This window comes from Talpa occidentalis, unplaced genomic scaffold (assembly GCF_014898055.3).
Source record: "Talpa occidentalis isolate TD23 unplaced genomic scaffold, MPIMG_talOcc4v2.1 talOcc4.5, whole genome shotgun sequence".
In the NCBI taxonomy this organism is placed as follows: domain Eukaryota; kingdom Metazoa; phylum Chordata; class Mammalia; order Eulipotyphla; family Talpidae; genus Talpa; species Talpa occidentalis.
The window spans coordinates 49,632,685-49,646,845 of NW_023604861.1; the positions used below are offsets into that span (position 1 = coordinate 49,632,685).

At 38.6% G+C, this 14,161-nt stretch overlaps 1 protein-coding gene across 2 annotated transcripts in view; it reads left to right on the plus strand.

Annotated features, from left to right (window-relative positions):
* Window positions 1–14,161, plus strand: part of RXFP2 (relaxin family peptide receptor 2) — a 57,604-nt gene that overhangs the window by 1,599 nt on the left and 41,844 nt on the right. For both annotated transcript variants that reach the window (XM_037527133.2, XM_037527134.2), the window contains exon 2: window positions 13,876–14,022. In XM_037527133.2, coding sequence (XP_037383030.1) covers window positions 13,876–14,022 — 147 coding nt within the window. The remainder of the gene's footprint in view (window positions 1–13,875; window positions 14,023–14,161) is intronic.

Consider the following 14,161-nt stretch of genomic DNA (forward strand, 5'->3'; position numbering starts at 1 on the left):
AAAGAAATTTTAAACACATGATTTTAGATTGCTTTTTATTTCTGAGTAAATGCCATATTCCAGATCCATGCTACCAAGGTAATAAATATCTATTGATTAATTGTAATTCCCTGGAAATTTTTAGTTTCTAACATTATATTACTTTCAATTCTTAGTTTAAACCTTTATATTTAAAATTATTTATTTTCAAAGTAAAGCATGTTAATCGATGTTTTGATACTACATTAGTTTATTTTTGAGGACAAAATTTTAGGCAAAGCAGTAAGGCTATACTAAACAAAGACATGTCATTTAAAATTATGTAAACGTAAAGATTGTTTTTTAAATTTAAATAAATATTTGGCCTAAACAAAAAGGAAAAGTTAGAAATTATGTGTCTGTCATTTCTCTTCTGGCCTGATTATTGAGTGCCCAATGAATGAATGATGTTGACTATGTTTCAGACATTAGTTGATAAATAAAGACAACGTGTCACTTTCCACATGTGTTTTATCATCAATTTATTCACTGGGTATTCATGCTAAATAGCCACAAGCCACTTCCTTCTCAAAAAAAAAAAAAAGTTGGTTTTCCAATGGACTAATTATGGACAATAATCCAATCCAAAACATGGGTTTTTAGGGGGAATTTAAAGCAAGAAGTACAGAGAATGCTGCGTGATTAACTACCCAATGCTAGTTATTCAACGAGCTAACCGAGAAAACTGCCGTCCTCAAAAGCAGGGTCTGAGCAGCATTTTGAAGTGAGCAATATTTGACTGCCCCCTAATGGACAAGCTCAAAGCTCGACTTGGAATGTCCCTTTCAAGCAGTGTCAGTTCACCTTGGTCACTGTTACTTGAAAAAGATTTCCAACTAAATTTTAATTTCACACAATTACATCCATGCTGCTGATAGCTGTGAAAATCAATTATACTTCAGGCCAGTCATACTGAGAGGCTAAAGCAGCACCATTAATGAAAAAGCACCTGTTTGAGGGCTGAGTGGAGCCCACTGTGAAGGAGGGAAAATAAGAGAAACCTAGAAGTTAAAGCCATTCAGATGTGTTCTCTCTAAAGACTCTAGCTAAATAGGTCCCACAACAGACACTAGCTAAATAAGTCCCACAACAAATATTTACTCATTTGCTCATCTTTTCGTGACTATGCATAGCCAGATATAATTAAAGAGTTTCAAAAACTCTCACTTGAAGTGACAAAAGTGACTGTCACCTGAATTTAATAGACAAAATTGAGACACTGCTTCAAATAAGTCAAGATTGAAAAATGGCACATTTTTAATCCTAGAAAATCATGGCCTGAATAAAATTCAATTACCTAGGCATAGTTTTTGTGTACATAGTTATATAATGATAAATGCACAGATGTTTTAGGAGTGTATGGGTGTTTGAGAACTCAAATAACTTGATTTTTTGGCTAGAGATTATATAACTTAACATTCTTTGGAAAATATCAATGTACTTGTTTTATAAAAGAAATAATTGTGCACCTAGAGGTATAATTACCAGAAATGAAAAGTAGATCTCCTTTCTATGCTTTATTCATATGCATTAATTTTTCATCCCTGTACTTCCAGTTGTTGAGTGTGTATAGAAAAAAAATTGTTTGCAATAAATTTCAACATTGCTAGATACTCAGAAAAGTGTCCACAGCCAAAATAAAGTGACTGAATGCTTATGTGATGAAAAGGTTTTAGAATGGAATAGACCTTTAGGAAGGATGTTTAGAAAGGAATTACCTTTGAAGAATTGACTAAGAAAAAGCTTTAAAATTAATGTTCCACATGACTGATGAAATCCTAGACCTCTAATCTTGTCCCAGTCCTGCTGCCACTGTTCTTCTGCCTCTTGCCTCTGTTCCTATTCAAGCCTCTCCCACTTCTCTGTGGCTTTCTGCTCAGTTTTTCTTGCCAGAAAATTTATCCCCTCGTCTCCTTTCCTTGCACACATCTGCCTTGCTGCTCCTCTGGCTTCATTTCAGCCTCTCACTGCGGTCTCTATCTTCTTGCTTTCCTCACCTCTGAAACTTTCCTCTCTTGTTTTTTCTTTAAAAAAAAAAAAAAGATTTATTTTATTTATTTATACAAGATCCGGGGTACAGCCCAGATGTGTGGGAAGGTGAGAGGATCCACCAGAGACAGAGCGGGGGACAGAACAGGCAGACTGACCAAATACACTGCTGAGGGGAGCAGCGGGTGAGACAGGAGAGGTCTGCTGTGCCGTGTGGGACCCTCACCGGCCGGCCGGGATGGAACTGGCGCTGCAGAGGCTGCGGACAGCTTCATAGGGCTGCACTCAACCACCTGCACCACCAGGGGAGGCCCCTCTCTTATTTTCTTGTAGTAGCTTCTCAATGCTCTAGATCGCTCATCTTCTCCAGCTCAGTGCTCATCCTCTCTACATCCATTCTCTCTGATTCCCATGTCTGCTCCATCCTGACTACTAGTATCTGCCTTTTCATCTCCACCTTGGAATTTATCCGGCCCTCAATTTCCCCTTTCTCAAGTATTCCTTGCCTCTAAATCACCTCTTCCATTTGCCAAACTACCTCTCCAGGGTCTTCATGCATGTTCAGGTCTCCCTTTTGGGGTCCTTCTTCCTGTCATTTGATTCTAGACTCGTTATCCCCTGACTTGGTCAACGATCATCATTTCTGATTGCCAGACACAAGCCCAAACAGAACCAAAGCAGTGTTATATCTGGTTATAACTTCAGCACTGGCTTGCTTTCATAGGACCACAGTGATTAATCTACAGTTCTGAAATTCAAAAAACTGGAAGTTTAAACTCTTTTGCTTATGAAATCTTATCCAAACTTTCAGAAAGCCTTTTAGATTCTCTGCACTTAACTATAAAATTTCATACATTGTGTTTAAATAAATATTTGTGTTAGGGGGCTCCCTGGTGGTGCAAAGGGTAAAGTCTGAGCACAATGAAGCTGTTGGCAGCCACTGTGGCCTGAGTTCAATACCCAACCAGGGAGCTAACCCACGTGGCCCAGTAGACCTCTCCTGCCTCACCCGCTTCTCCCCACAGCAATGTCTTCAGTCCATCTGCCTGTTCTGCTCCCTGCTCTGTCTCTGGTGAATCCTCTCACTCATCCCCCTGACATGTCTGGCCTGTACCCTAGTTCTTAGATGCATAAATAAAAAAGAAATCTTTTAAAAAAATTAACGTGTTAGATTATGGGATTTTAGCAGGGAAAGTTAATTAATAGCATGTGCATCATAAAATTTCCTAAAATAAAACAAATTACATATTCTGAAACACATTACATATTACAAACAAATTACATATTCTGAAATACACAGACACTGAAAGTGTTCCTGCTAAGATATTGTGGATCTGTATCCCATGGCATATGACACTCCCCAGCAGTATGTAAGTGTTCTCTGTGCCCAGGGAGGATCTATCTTAATAGCATATGTATTAAATGAGGGATAGAGAGTTTTTAACTCATTCTCTCTGATTCTAGTTTATTTTTTATACTATTATGTTTTTTAAACATTTCAATGACTATATTTTTCATTCCAGTAATTCTGAGTGTATGTAAATATGTCTATTCTAGTTTTACCAACTTCCACTTTTATTTCATGACAATATCCCTTGCATTGTTTCTTTGAAAATTTTAACTACGTAGACTTAAAGCTGAGTTTTAACATGGAGTTAGGTCCCCAAGAATGAATTCTTCCCTTTTGTGGAGTCCTAGACATTTTCCTGAAGGTGGAGGGACTTACCTCTCTCTCAGTGGTCTCATGATTGCCTCAACAGTCAATGGGCATGTTGAGCTCTCATTATTAATGTTAGGGTGCCAGGTATTTTACTTGTGGGTCATCAAGCTCCACATCTCATACTCAATTTGTAGAGGTACTTTCTTCTTTTGCTGCTGGCCTTGGCAAGGGGCTATTTCCAAGTCACAACCTTGGGTGGTGAGGCAGGACTATTGTGGGGTAGGGGGTGGTGAGAGGATTCACCAGAGACAGAGTGGGGAACAGAACAGGCAGGTTGACTGAAATACACTTGCTGAGGGGAGCAGCGGGCGAGACAGGAGAGGTCTGCTGCACCATGTGGGTAGCTCCGTGGCCGGCCAGGGAATCGAACTTGTGCTGCAGAGGCTGTGGATAGTTTCACAGTTCTGTGCTTAATCCCTTGCACCACCAGGAAGGCCTTAATATACACCCTCTTAATGGATACTATAATTCATATAAATTAGTTAGTATGCAAGTTTAACTATAGAATTGTCTCCATCTTAGTTATGACTTCTTCCTTAATAATTAATAGCCAATAAGAAGAAAGTAGCAAACCTATGACACAAGATGGCTATGCAGAGCCTTCTGATTTGAAGGAAGATCCTCTTTCTCATTCATCACTTAATTTTCATTATCCATTTTTTAGTTCTATTACTGTCCCAGTGGACACTGGACTGGTCATTTGCATGTAGTAAGACAAGAGTGCTTACTTGGGATCCCCTCTTTCTTCTCTTGTTCCTCTCCTTCCTCTCCTCTGTCTCTCTGTGTGTCTCTTATTCATATCCCTTGCTTGAGACTTTCTGTCTCCGTCACATAGGCTAAAAACAGAATGTCTGTCATCATAGATATTTCTACTCTTAACTTCCTTTTAAATTCATGGAATATAAAAATTCAAAAGCAATTGTACTCTTCCATTTTGTCTTTGAGGACCAGTGCAAAAATATTCCTTCAAATGCCTCAAATTCTGTTTGAGTGTGAGATAAGAGTCTTTATTTAAACTTACTCATAGGCAGAAAAAAGATACCAATCCAAGCTAATTGTTACTGAAAATCTCAGTTCCTTTATTCAGATGCCTTTCATTTATGGTTGTTTTCCTGTTATCTACTTTAACAAAAAGTCGCTCTTGGGCCTCCCCGGTGGCGCAGCGGTTGAGCACTGGGTTGCAAAGCTGCCCGCAGCCTCTGCAGCACCAGTTCGATCCCTGGCTGCTCCCCGGCCACCGGAGGAGGGTCCCACATGGCGCGCAGACCTCTCCTGCCACCCGCTACTCCCCTCAGCAGTGTACTTCGGTCCTTCTGCCTGCTCTGCTCCCTGCTCTGGCTCTGGTGAATTCTCTCACCCTCCCGTTTCTTCTGACTGTACCCAGTGCTTGTATAAATAATAAATAAATAAATCTTTAAAAAAATAAAATAAAAATTTTTAAAAAGTCACTCTTAATTATCTACTGAGAAAAACAAATTGCCCTCCCTATGAACCCTGAATTTAAAAATACGATGTTATTTTCACCGATTGTATGTGTAAATTGCAAGTGTCACCAAGAGCAAAGCTTGAGGAAATTGCCTCTACTATATCCTGATTCCCAGACATACAGCATATGATGTAGAAAACCAGTGTGTCCACTTTACCCCAACCTATGTAGAATACACCTGAAAATTAGGAGGGGTCAAACCAGCTCTCCTCTTTCAGAGTAGATAGCTTCAGGCAAAAATAGCAACATTAAAAAACTGAAACACTGATATAAGATTACTGATAAAAGTTAGCATAAAGCTTTTAAATGTACCTAACTCACACTGACACAACAACAAACATGTGTACACCTATGTTTGACTATCACTGAAATGCCTATGTGCTCCCCACTTGCACCTGTAATTATAATAAAATACCATAAATATACAGGAGAGGCATGTGAAAGATGATTTGGGAAAAGAGTCATATTTTGGAAAAGATCAATAAAGTTTTCACAGAAATGACTGTTTAAATGAATAGCAAATAATGATGGAGTAGAAAAAGAGAAAAATTGCATTCCAGATACAGGAAGCAGCACCAACCATAAAAGTCAGGGCTGCCAGGGATGTTTTCCTCACCTCATACACAATAATTATAAAAAGTAAGAGAACTGGCATCTGACTATGCTTGATCTGAAATCATTTTGAATGGTTTTTCTTGTTCATTTTCATTCCATATAAGATGCCTTTGATGAATACAGCATGATTTTTATACATTTTATTTTCCTAAGACTTGTGTCTTCTTTCCTTTTTGGAGCTGCTGGGAAGAATGTTTCTGGGGCTATTCCTGGAGTTTCCTAATGCGTGTGTGCACATATTTCTGCAGACTCATACCTAGAAGTAAAATTCCTAACTCTAAGGTTTGCAGGTCCCATAGAAAATGAGTAACAAACTCTTTTCCAAAGCAGTTATTTGAGTTAACACACTACCAGTGTATGAGACTTTGTGTAACCTTCCGTTCTCACCAAAGAGTATATGTCTGGTTGCTTTTTAAGTATATTCATAGTGTTCATCTGTAATGACATGTCACTGTAGTTTTAATTTGCATTTCCTTGTTTACATATTAGATTTAATACTTTTTTGATGCTTTTCAGCTACGTGGATATCCTGTTTGTCTATTCACATTTCTTGTTCATTTTTTAATTTATTATTTATATTTTCCCTTATTAATTTGTAGGCTATATGTTTTTCAGACTATAGGCTGAAAAACAGGCTATATGTTTTTCAGACTGTAGGCTATATGAGTTGCAGACTTTTTGCAAATATCTACACTGCAACTTGACTTTATACTTTCTTAGGGGTGACTTTCCTACTAGAGTTCTTACTTTTAATACAATGTAATTTAAATTTCTTTTACTTTATGATTAATGAGTGTGTTTATTTGTTGTCTGGGTATTCCACTTAAAATGTCTACCCCAAAGTCATGAAAATTTTCTTCTGTATTATCTTCCTGAAATGTTACTGTTCTACCTTTCATTTTTAGATTTATACTCCACTTAGGATTGACTACCTCCCACCTCTGCTCCACATGACCACTTGGTCACAAATCAAATGTCCATATGTGTGTCTGTCTTTACCTGAATTTTCTATTCTGTTCCAATGGTCTGCTCTTTTTATCTGTGCAACAGTACTGCCTGAATTATTGCGCCACTATGTCTTGCTGTGTAGACAAATTCTTTTGTCTTGCTTTCCTTCTTCAAGACTGCCCTGACTCCTCAGGTTCTTTGTATTACCAACTGCCTTTTAGAAACAAGTCATCCATTTCTAGACACACACATATGCTTTCCTAGATTTTTACTGGAATTGCTGTGAACTTACAGATCAATTTTTGGGGGAGAATTAATATCTTTAAAATATCTCCATTTATTTATGTCTAATTCAATAGTCTTTTATATTTTGCATGAATTTCATATATTTTTGCTAGATTTACTCCCAAAATTATGACACCATTGACACTATAGTAAAAAGTATATTTTCTTAAATGTTTCATTTTCTTGTTCGTTGTTAATATATAGAAATTAGAATGATTTTACAGAAACCTTGCTAAACTCACTAAAATGATCCTTCATTATTTTAGATTTTTATGAATGATGTTATTGTAAACATAAAAATCTGAAATTTCTTCTCTTCCAATATTTCTACTGTTGATACACTTGCCCTGTCTTACTACATTAGCCAATTCATCGGTACCCTGTTGAAAAGATGTAGTAACAGTGGACATCATTATCCTGTTCCCAACCTCAAAAGGAAAGTCTTCCAAAATTCACCATTAATTACATTATATGATGTGAGTTTTTATAGCTATCCTTAATTAAATTGCTTTTATTTTTAGCTTGCATGGTTATTTTAAAGTCAGAATCTGATAGTCCCATCTTGGGAGCCCTTATCATAAACAAAGTTAAAGACAAGTGACAAACTGGGAGAAAATAGAACAGAGGGCTAATCTCCCTAAAGAATTCTGGTAACATTGCCAGGTTCCGCTTTCTCACACATAGTTCCAAATGCTCTGTTCCAACAACGGCTGTGAGGAATGAAAGTTTCACCAGTCCATGAGCATAAATAAGTTAGTTTTTCATAAAGCTAAAAGTATTTCTAAGAATTGTCTTTTCTTCTGTGAATATGTCCTCTCTAATTTCAACAAGAAAATGCTCCTTCTAATAAATCACTATTATATGGTAATTTGGGGTTTTTAAATGTTTTTATTTGACAAACTAAAACATTAGTAACTCTTTGCAGGTCTCTCTAATTTCTTTAATTGATTTGATTGGTGTAAGAAATCTGTGACCTAATGTGTATCTGTGACATTGAGGATCTTGACAAAGAAAAAGGAGTCAATGAATTAAGGAGATAAGGGCAAGGGCAGAGATGGGGTTGGGGAGAGGCTTATTTAGGGAATATGGAGAAAGAGAAGATAAACTAGCTCAGCAAGACTGATATGGCCACACAAAAAATACTGTCAAGGCCGAGGTCCAAACAGTAGCATAAAAGTACAAGGTTTCTAAGTTTTTAAAAAAAAAAAATCAAGAGACCAGCTTCTCTCAGTTCATCTTAACATAAAACTTTTTTAGAAAGACTTTATTAGTTTCCTTCAAACTAACAGTTAATTGACTCTCCCACAAAGTAAACTTTTAGTGAAGCCAACACAGACTCTTCTGAGAAGTAGGAGAGAAGTAGATCCAGTGAGTGAATCAGCTACTCTGATGTTGCTGCTCCCCTCAGATCCTTGCATTGGAGTTCCAGGTGGGGAAGATGTTGCCACCTTGTTGATGTAGCACTCTCTAATATTCCCTGGATATTATGTGAATGTTTTCTCTGGTGCTGTTCCTTAAAGAGTTGTTGGCTCATGCAATTAAATGGTGGAGGCTCCATCTTAATCTAAATTGGATTGATCTCCACTAAAAGTGGTTCATTGTGGGACATGACCTCCTTGGCCAGTGTGCTCTGTGCTCACCTTGGAACTGTGGAGTGCTCATGTCTGTCATCAATGTGGGAACAGGCTCAGCCAGAACTCAGAAGATAAAGACTTCTTCAGTCCATGCAAGACTATCACTGGTAGACAATCAAAGAGAGAAAGATACACTCACATCTCCACCAGTTCTAAAACTGAGGACCTAAAAGATCATCCTCACCTGTTGCTTTCTGATAACACAGGGAAGGTGTTTGTGGACAGCCAAAAAAGTCTTTGGGCAGTAGTCCAGTTGGCTCCAAAAGGCTATCATGGAGTCATTTTCAAATTTCTCTGTGCAGACTTGTCCCAAGTATTGGCCAGAAGAGAAAAGAAGAACTATTACTAAGCAATATATTTCACATGTTCAAGACTTGCCTCTGCTGTGTGTTTGGCAGGGGTCCCATAAAAATTGCTGCAGAAGCTATCAACATAGTTTTTATGAAGGCATCTTCCATTTTTATCATCCCCAGGTTTCAATAAAAACTATCTCTTTCCACTTCCACAGATGGCAAGAAAAATAGACAGCAGAATATGCTTTCTGCAGATGGTTATTGATTCTCTTTCAGTATATGCCAAATACAGCAGGGATTCTTAATTATTTTTTTAAATTTTAGAATGACAGAACAGAATGATAAATGGATTATATAGAAGACTAAGAAATATTTGTCATAAGAATAAAAATATAAGCCTGCAAATTTGGGAGGTTTAAATTATGAAAAGGGCTCTTCCTTCATTGCTGTGTATTCCTAAATGGCCCATTCATTCATTCATTCATTAAAAAATATTGAGCTCTATGTGAGTGCCAGACACTAAGTTAGACGATGGGGGTTTAGCAAACAGAGAGCAAGGGAGAAGCAATTGATTTCATTTATTTATTTTTGTTCCCCACAAAATTTATACCTTAAGCTATCTGTAGAAAGAAGCTATTGTTAGGTGGAAAATAAGAATTTACGAGAATTGTAATCCATAAATTCTGTTTGTACGTGGTCACTCTTCCCTTGCCCCCCCACATACTTGCTAGATAAAACTCAACTTATTTCCAGGGAAAAGAAAATAATCTTAATTCCTTCTGTCTATTACAGTAGATTAGTCATCTTCCTTTAAATACATCTGCCTCTGTGAGATGGGAATTAGTTGGATCCAGCCCTCAGAAAACTCAAGGTTATCTCCATGATAAACTCCATAAGGGAAGACAGTATATGACCTTTAACATATCTTATCCAACCTCAACTTTCTATCTCAGATTTGTCTTTCATCAAATATTTGATCACCTCTTCTACATAATTAAGAAAATTATTATTAGGCAGTTTTAATGGTATTTTCATTGCTGCTGATTTATAATCCCCCTTCAGCCTTCAGAAGAGATTTGAAACTGCTTAAAATAGAAACCATGTGTGATATAAGGCTTTTAAAATAGAATAACATGGGCCTCCCCGGTGGCGCAGCGTTTGAGCACTGGGTTGCGAAGCTGCCCGCGGCCTCTGCAGCACCCGTTCGATCCCCGGCTGCTCCCCGGCCACCAGAGGAGGGTCCTGCATGGCGCGCAGACCTCTCCTGCTGCCCGCTGCTCCCCTCAGCAGTGTACTTCGGCCCTTCTGCCTGCTCTGCTCCCCGCTCTGGCTCTGGTGAATTTTCTCACCCTCCCACGCTTCTGACTGTACCCAGTGCTTGCATAAACAAAAAACAAACAAACAAATAAATAAATAAAACATGCCTCTATTAAAAAAAAAATAGAATAACATGAAGAAGGGAAGTTTTCTTGTAGTCCCTGTTATTTCTTTCCTAGAAATCACATTCATGCAAGGCTAAGGCACTGCAAACTCCCTCTTCAAAGAAGAAGCTTTCTTCTTTTTAAATTTTTTAAATTTTTTTAATTTATTTTCTTATATCATTGATAATTATTGGGCAGTATTTGATTTCTCCGCTCCTACTTTCTTCTGTTGAAATTGCCATCATGAATGAAGCGCTGACCCTGGGTCAGGCACTCTCCCGTATGTTACAAGCATTAACTTGTCTAGTACCCAAAACATACCAGAAGGGTATTATCATTAACTCTAATTTAAATATGAGAAAACTGAAGTTTAAAGAGGTTAAGCAGCTTGCTCAAAATCACGCAGCTGGTGAGTGGCAGAGAGGGCGCTAAACCAGTTCTGATGCCTCCAGGCCAGAGTGCTTCATCACTAATGAGCGAGATCAGCTTGGTGACTTGTGATCCCTTTTCCAGTGAATAAAGACAGAATAGAAATGATCAGAGTTCACCACACACAGTAAAAGGTAAATAAACAATGTTTTTTTAAAAAAAATTTTCAGTGAGTGTATGCATGCCGAATTGTGATACAAAATTTATTTCTGTGACTATCTTAAAAAAAAAAATTCAATGCCGCTACACTAAAATATATTGACTCTAATTCATTCATTTCTAAATACAAGAGGACTACTAGTTTTTATAAATCTTCCCTCTATAGAAATCTTTACAAGAAAGTTAAGAGATTTAACTATGCCTCTCCCTGTGTGAACAGGCTTAACAAGCTAACCCTCCGAGCCACAAAACAGCATTTTCCTAAAATAGCCAGACCTGACTGGTCTTATGCCCAGTTGCTGATAGTAAATCATTCAACACAGCAGCAATAGCAGAGAAAATATGTTTTGCTTTTGTATGAACAAAAACCCTGTGAGTAGAAAAACATCCAACCTCCCTTCCCTTCATGTCCTCACTCCCTCCCAACCCCCACCCTTCCAGGAAGGCCAGCAGGTGCATCTCAGCAGTCTAAGGGGGAATGTATACTGCTGCATCCAAGAGAGGGCAAGACTCTTTTATGTGTTTGCTGGATTGTAAGGTTTACCATATCTGAAGCTCAACTAACCAAATAATCTGCTCATCCTGTCTAATGATATAACTAACTGTTCAGCATGCATTTGAAACTCAGACCTAACTTTAGTGCCTAATCTTAAACTCCTTCCCTTTAGCAAATGACTATTTGTTAAGCAATGAGAGTCCCAGGTTTTGCTTACTTTATGAGAGCAAGGTAACAGACTAATCTGGTGGTTCCAGATCAGTCTGTTACCTTGCATAACCCTTAGATATAAAGCTGCATTTGCTTGGAGGACCCAAACTTCACAAGGGCATTTCCCTAGCAGCCAGAGTGGAAATGCTTTCACGTTCTCAGTCTTTCTTTTTTCATCTTTAGATGGAAGAAATAATAACAGCCATACAAAGCTGTTATCAAATTAAATAAAATAATTAGGAAAACTCCAGCGTAGGGCAAATGATGGTCAGGCTTTCTGCCTTCCTGCCATTGGGGTTGATGACAGATCCTTGCAGTCCTGAATGCATGCCTGATGGTGCGCACCTGGAGGGTGTGGGCATATGTAGGTGGGTAGACCTGGGCTGAGACTGGGCTCATAAGGGCGGCGTCAAGGAGCGGAACTACCAGAAGAGAGAAAGACCAGCAGGAAGAGAACCAACAGAGATGAAGAGGCCATGAGAGAACACGGGAGAGCCCAGAAGGAGTGAAGATTCGCTGGGGGCTAGGAGACCTGCCAGCCTCCCAGCACCCTGGCACCCCTGCCTGCTGTGTACCTGGTAAAATCCCAATAAAAGCCTGAAAAGTCACCAAGGGCTCCAGGACTCTCCTTTACCTGTCTGCTCGGGTCATAGAGATCCTGCACTGGGCCATCCTGCCTTTACACCCAGCATGAAGTGAATGATTTCCACAAGGTGTGTTCCTGATCCTTCTCTATGAAAAGCATTGTAGTGTCCCAAGGCTAGTCCCAGTCATGATGCAACCTCAAGTTGACATGGTTAAGAATGATGTGCCAACATCCCTCCTCCCTTCAATTAGAAGCCATGCGTGAGTCTACATTTTCCTTAAATCTATTTCTGTGAAGGTTCATCTTGTACTCCTTTTTAAGAAATATATGACTTGGGGCCTCCCCTGATGGTGCAGTGGTTGAGTGCTGGGCTGCGAAGCTGCCCACAGCCTCTGCAGCACCAGTTCGATCCCCGGCCACTGGCGTGGGTCCCACATGGCAAGCAGACCTCTCCTGCTGCACCCGCTGCTCCCCTCAGCAGTGTACTTCATCAGTCTGCCTGTTCTGCTCCCCGCTCTGGCTCTGGTGAATCCTCTCACCCTCCCACGCTTCTGACTGTACCCAGTGCTTGTGTAAATAAATAAATAAATCTTTTAAAAAAAAAGAAATATATGACTTCTATAATTTAGAATATTTATAAAGAACACATCTATTTTTCTAGAAAGTATTCTCAGAATTTCTAAATTTGGGGAATTTTTTGGTCATCCTATCCATAGACACTGTAATTTTACAAATGTTAGTTATATTTACTTTCTGCACATTGTCATTCAACCCACTAGCTTTTCAGCTCTCATTTGTCTTTTTTGTGTGTGTTCCTCGCACAAATGAAGACTATTTTTAATTAGTACTCATTGAGGATGTTAACTTCTAGAAGTACAGATTTCTGATTCAACTGATGTCTTCCTAACACAATGATTTAGTGTGGGCCTCTGGGTTCAGGGACTCAATTATGGTCCGCCTGTGTGACTTTTCAGACAGATGACTGCATTAGCCTTCCCTAACCCTGAAACATGAATGATATCATCCAGTCATAGTTTCATTGAAGAACTGACTGAGAAAAACCACTGTGCCCACTGCCCTACAGACAGCAAGCTCCATGAGTATTAGATACTGTTATTTAGTGTTAGCTCTTATTCAAATGTGAGTCTGGATTTCTCTAATTCACACTGAAACTGTCCTTTTGCATCTATGTTTTTAAATCTACTCAAAGTCCTCTACAGTATTGGTAAGTAAGTAAATTCCTCTGTTTGATATCTAACATTAGCTCATGGTTTTGCCTTTCTGTTTCTAGGAGTAGACAAGTTTTGATTTCATACAAAAGTAGAACAATTGATTTCCTTTTGCTTGCTATTGCCTTCCTGCATCAAATTCAAAATAAACCTGATTCCATTCTCGGGTAAAGCTGACGTTAGTCATGAACATGATTGTTCAAAATGGTACTAAAATTATTGTTCCAGAAATTATGCACTAATAACAGCACCAGAAAACTCAAATAATAAGGTTCTTGTGAAAATTAAATGGGATAATATGGAAAGAGTGAAAACATATTAATTGTTAAATAAAATTTTTGTCCTTTCTATCACTAGGTTTTTTACTGACTGAAGGAAGCACAATAACATCTTTGTGCCCAAAAGGCTACTTCCCCTGTGGAAACCTTACCAAATGCCTACCCCGAGCTTTCCACTGTGATGGCGTGAATGACTGTGGGAATGGTGCTGATGAGGAAAACTGTGGTGAGTCCTCCCAGTGTGCCTCGTGCAAACCTTCTCTTGTCTACCCTCCAAAATGCAGGGGGTTTGAGTAACAACTACAATGAATGGGAAGAGATGGTTTGATATTCTTTAGGGAATACTTTTAAAATGCAAATAATTG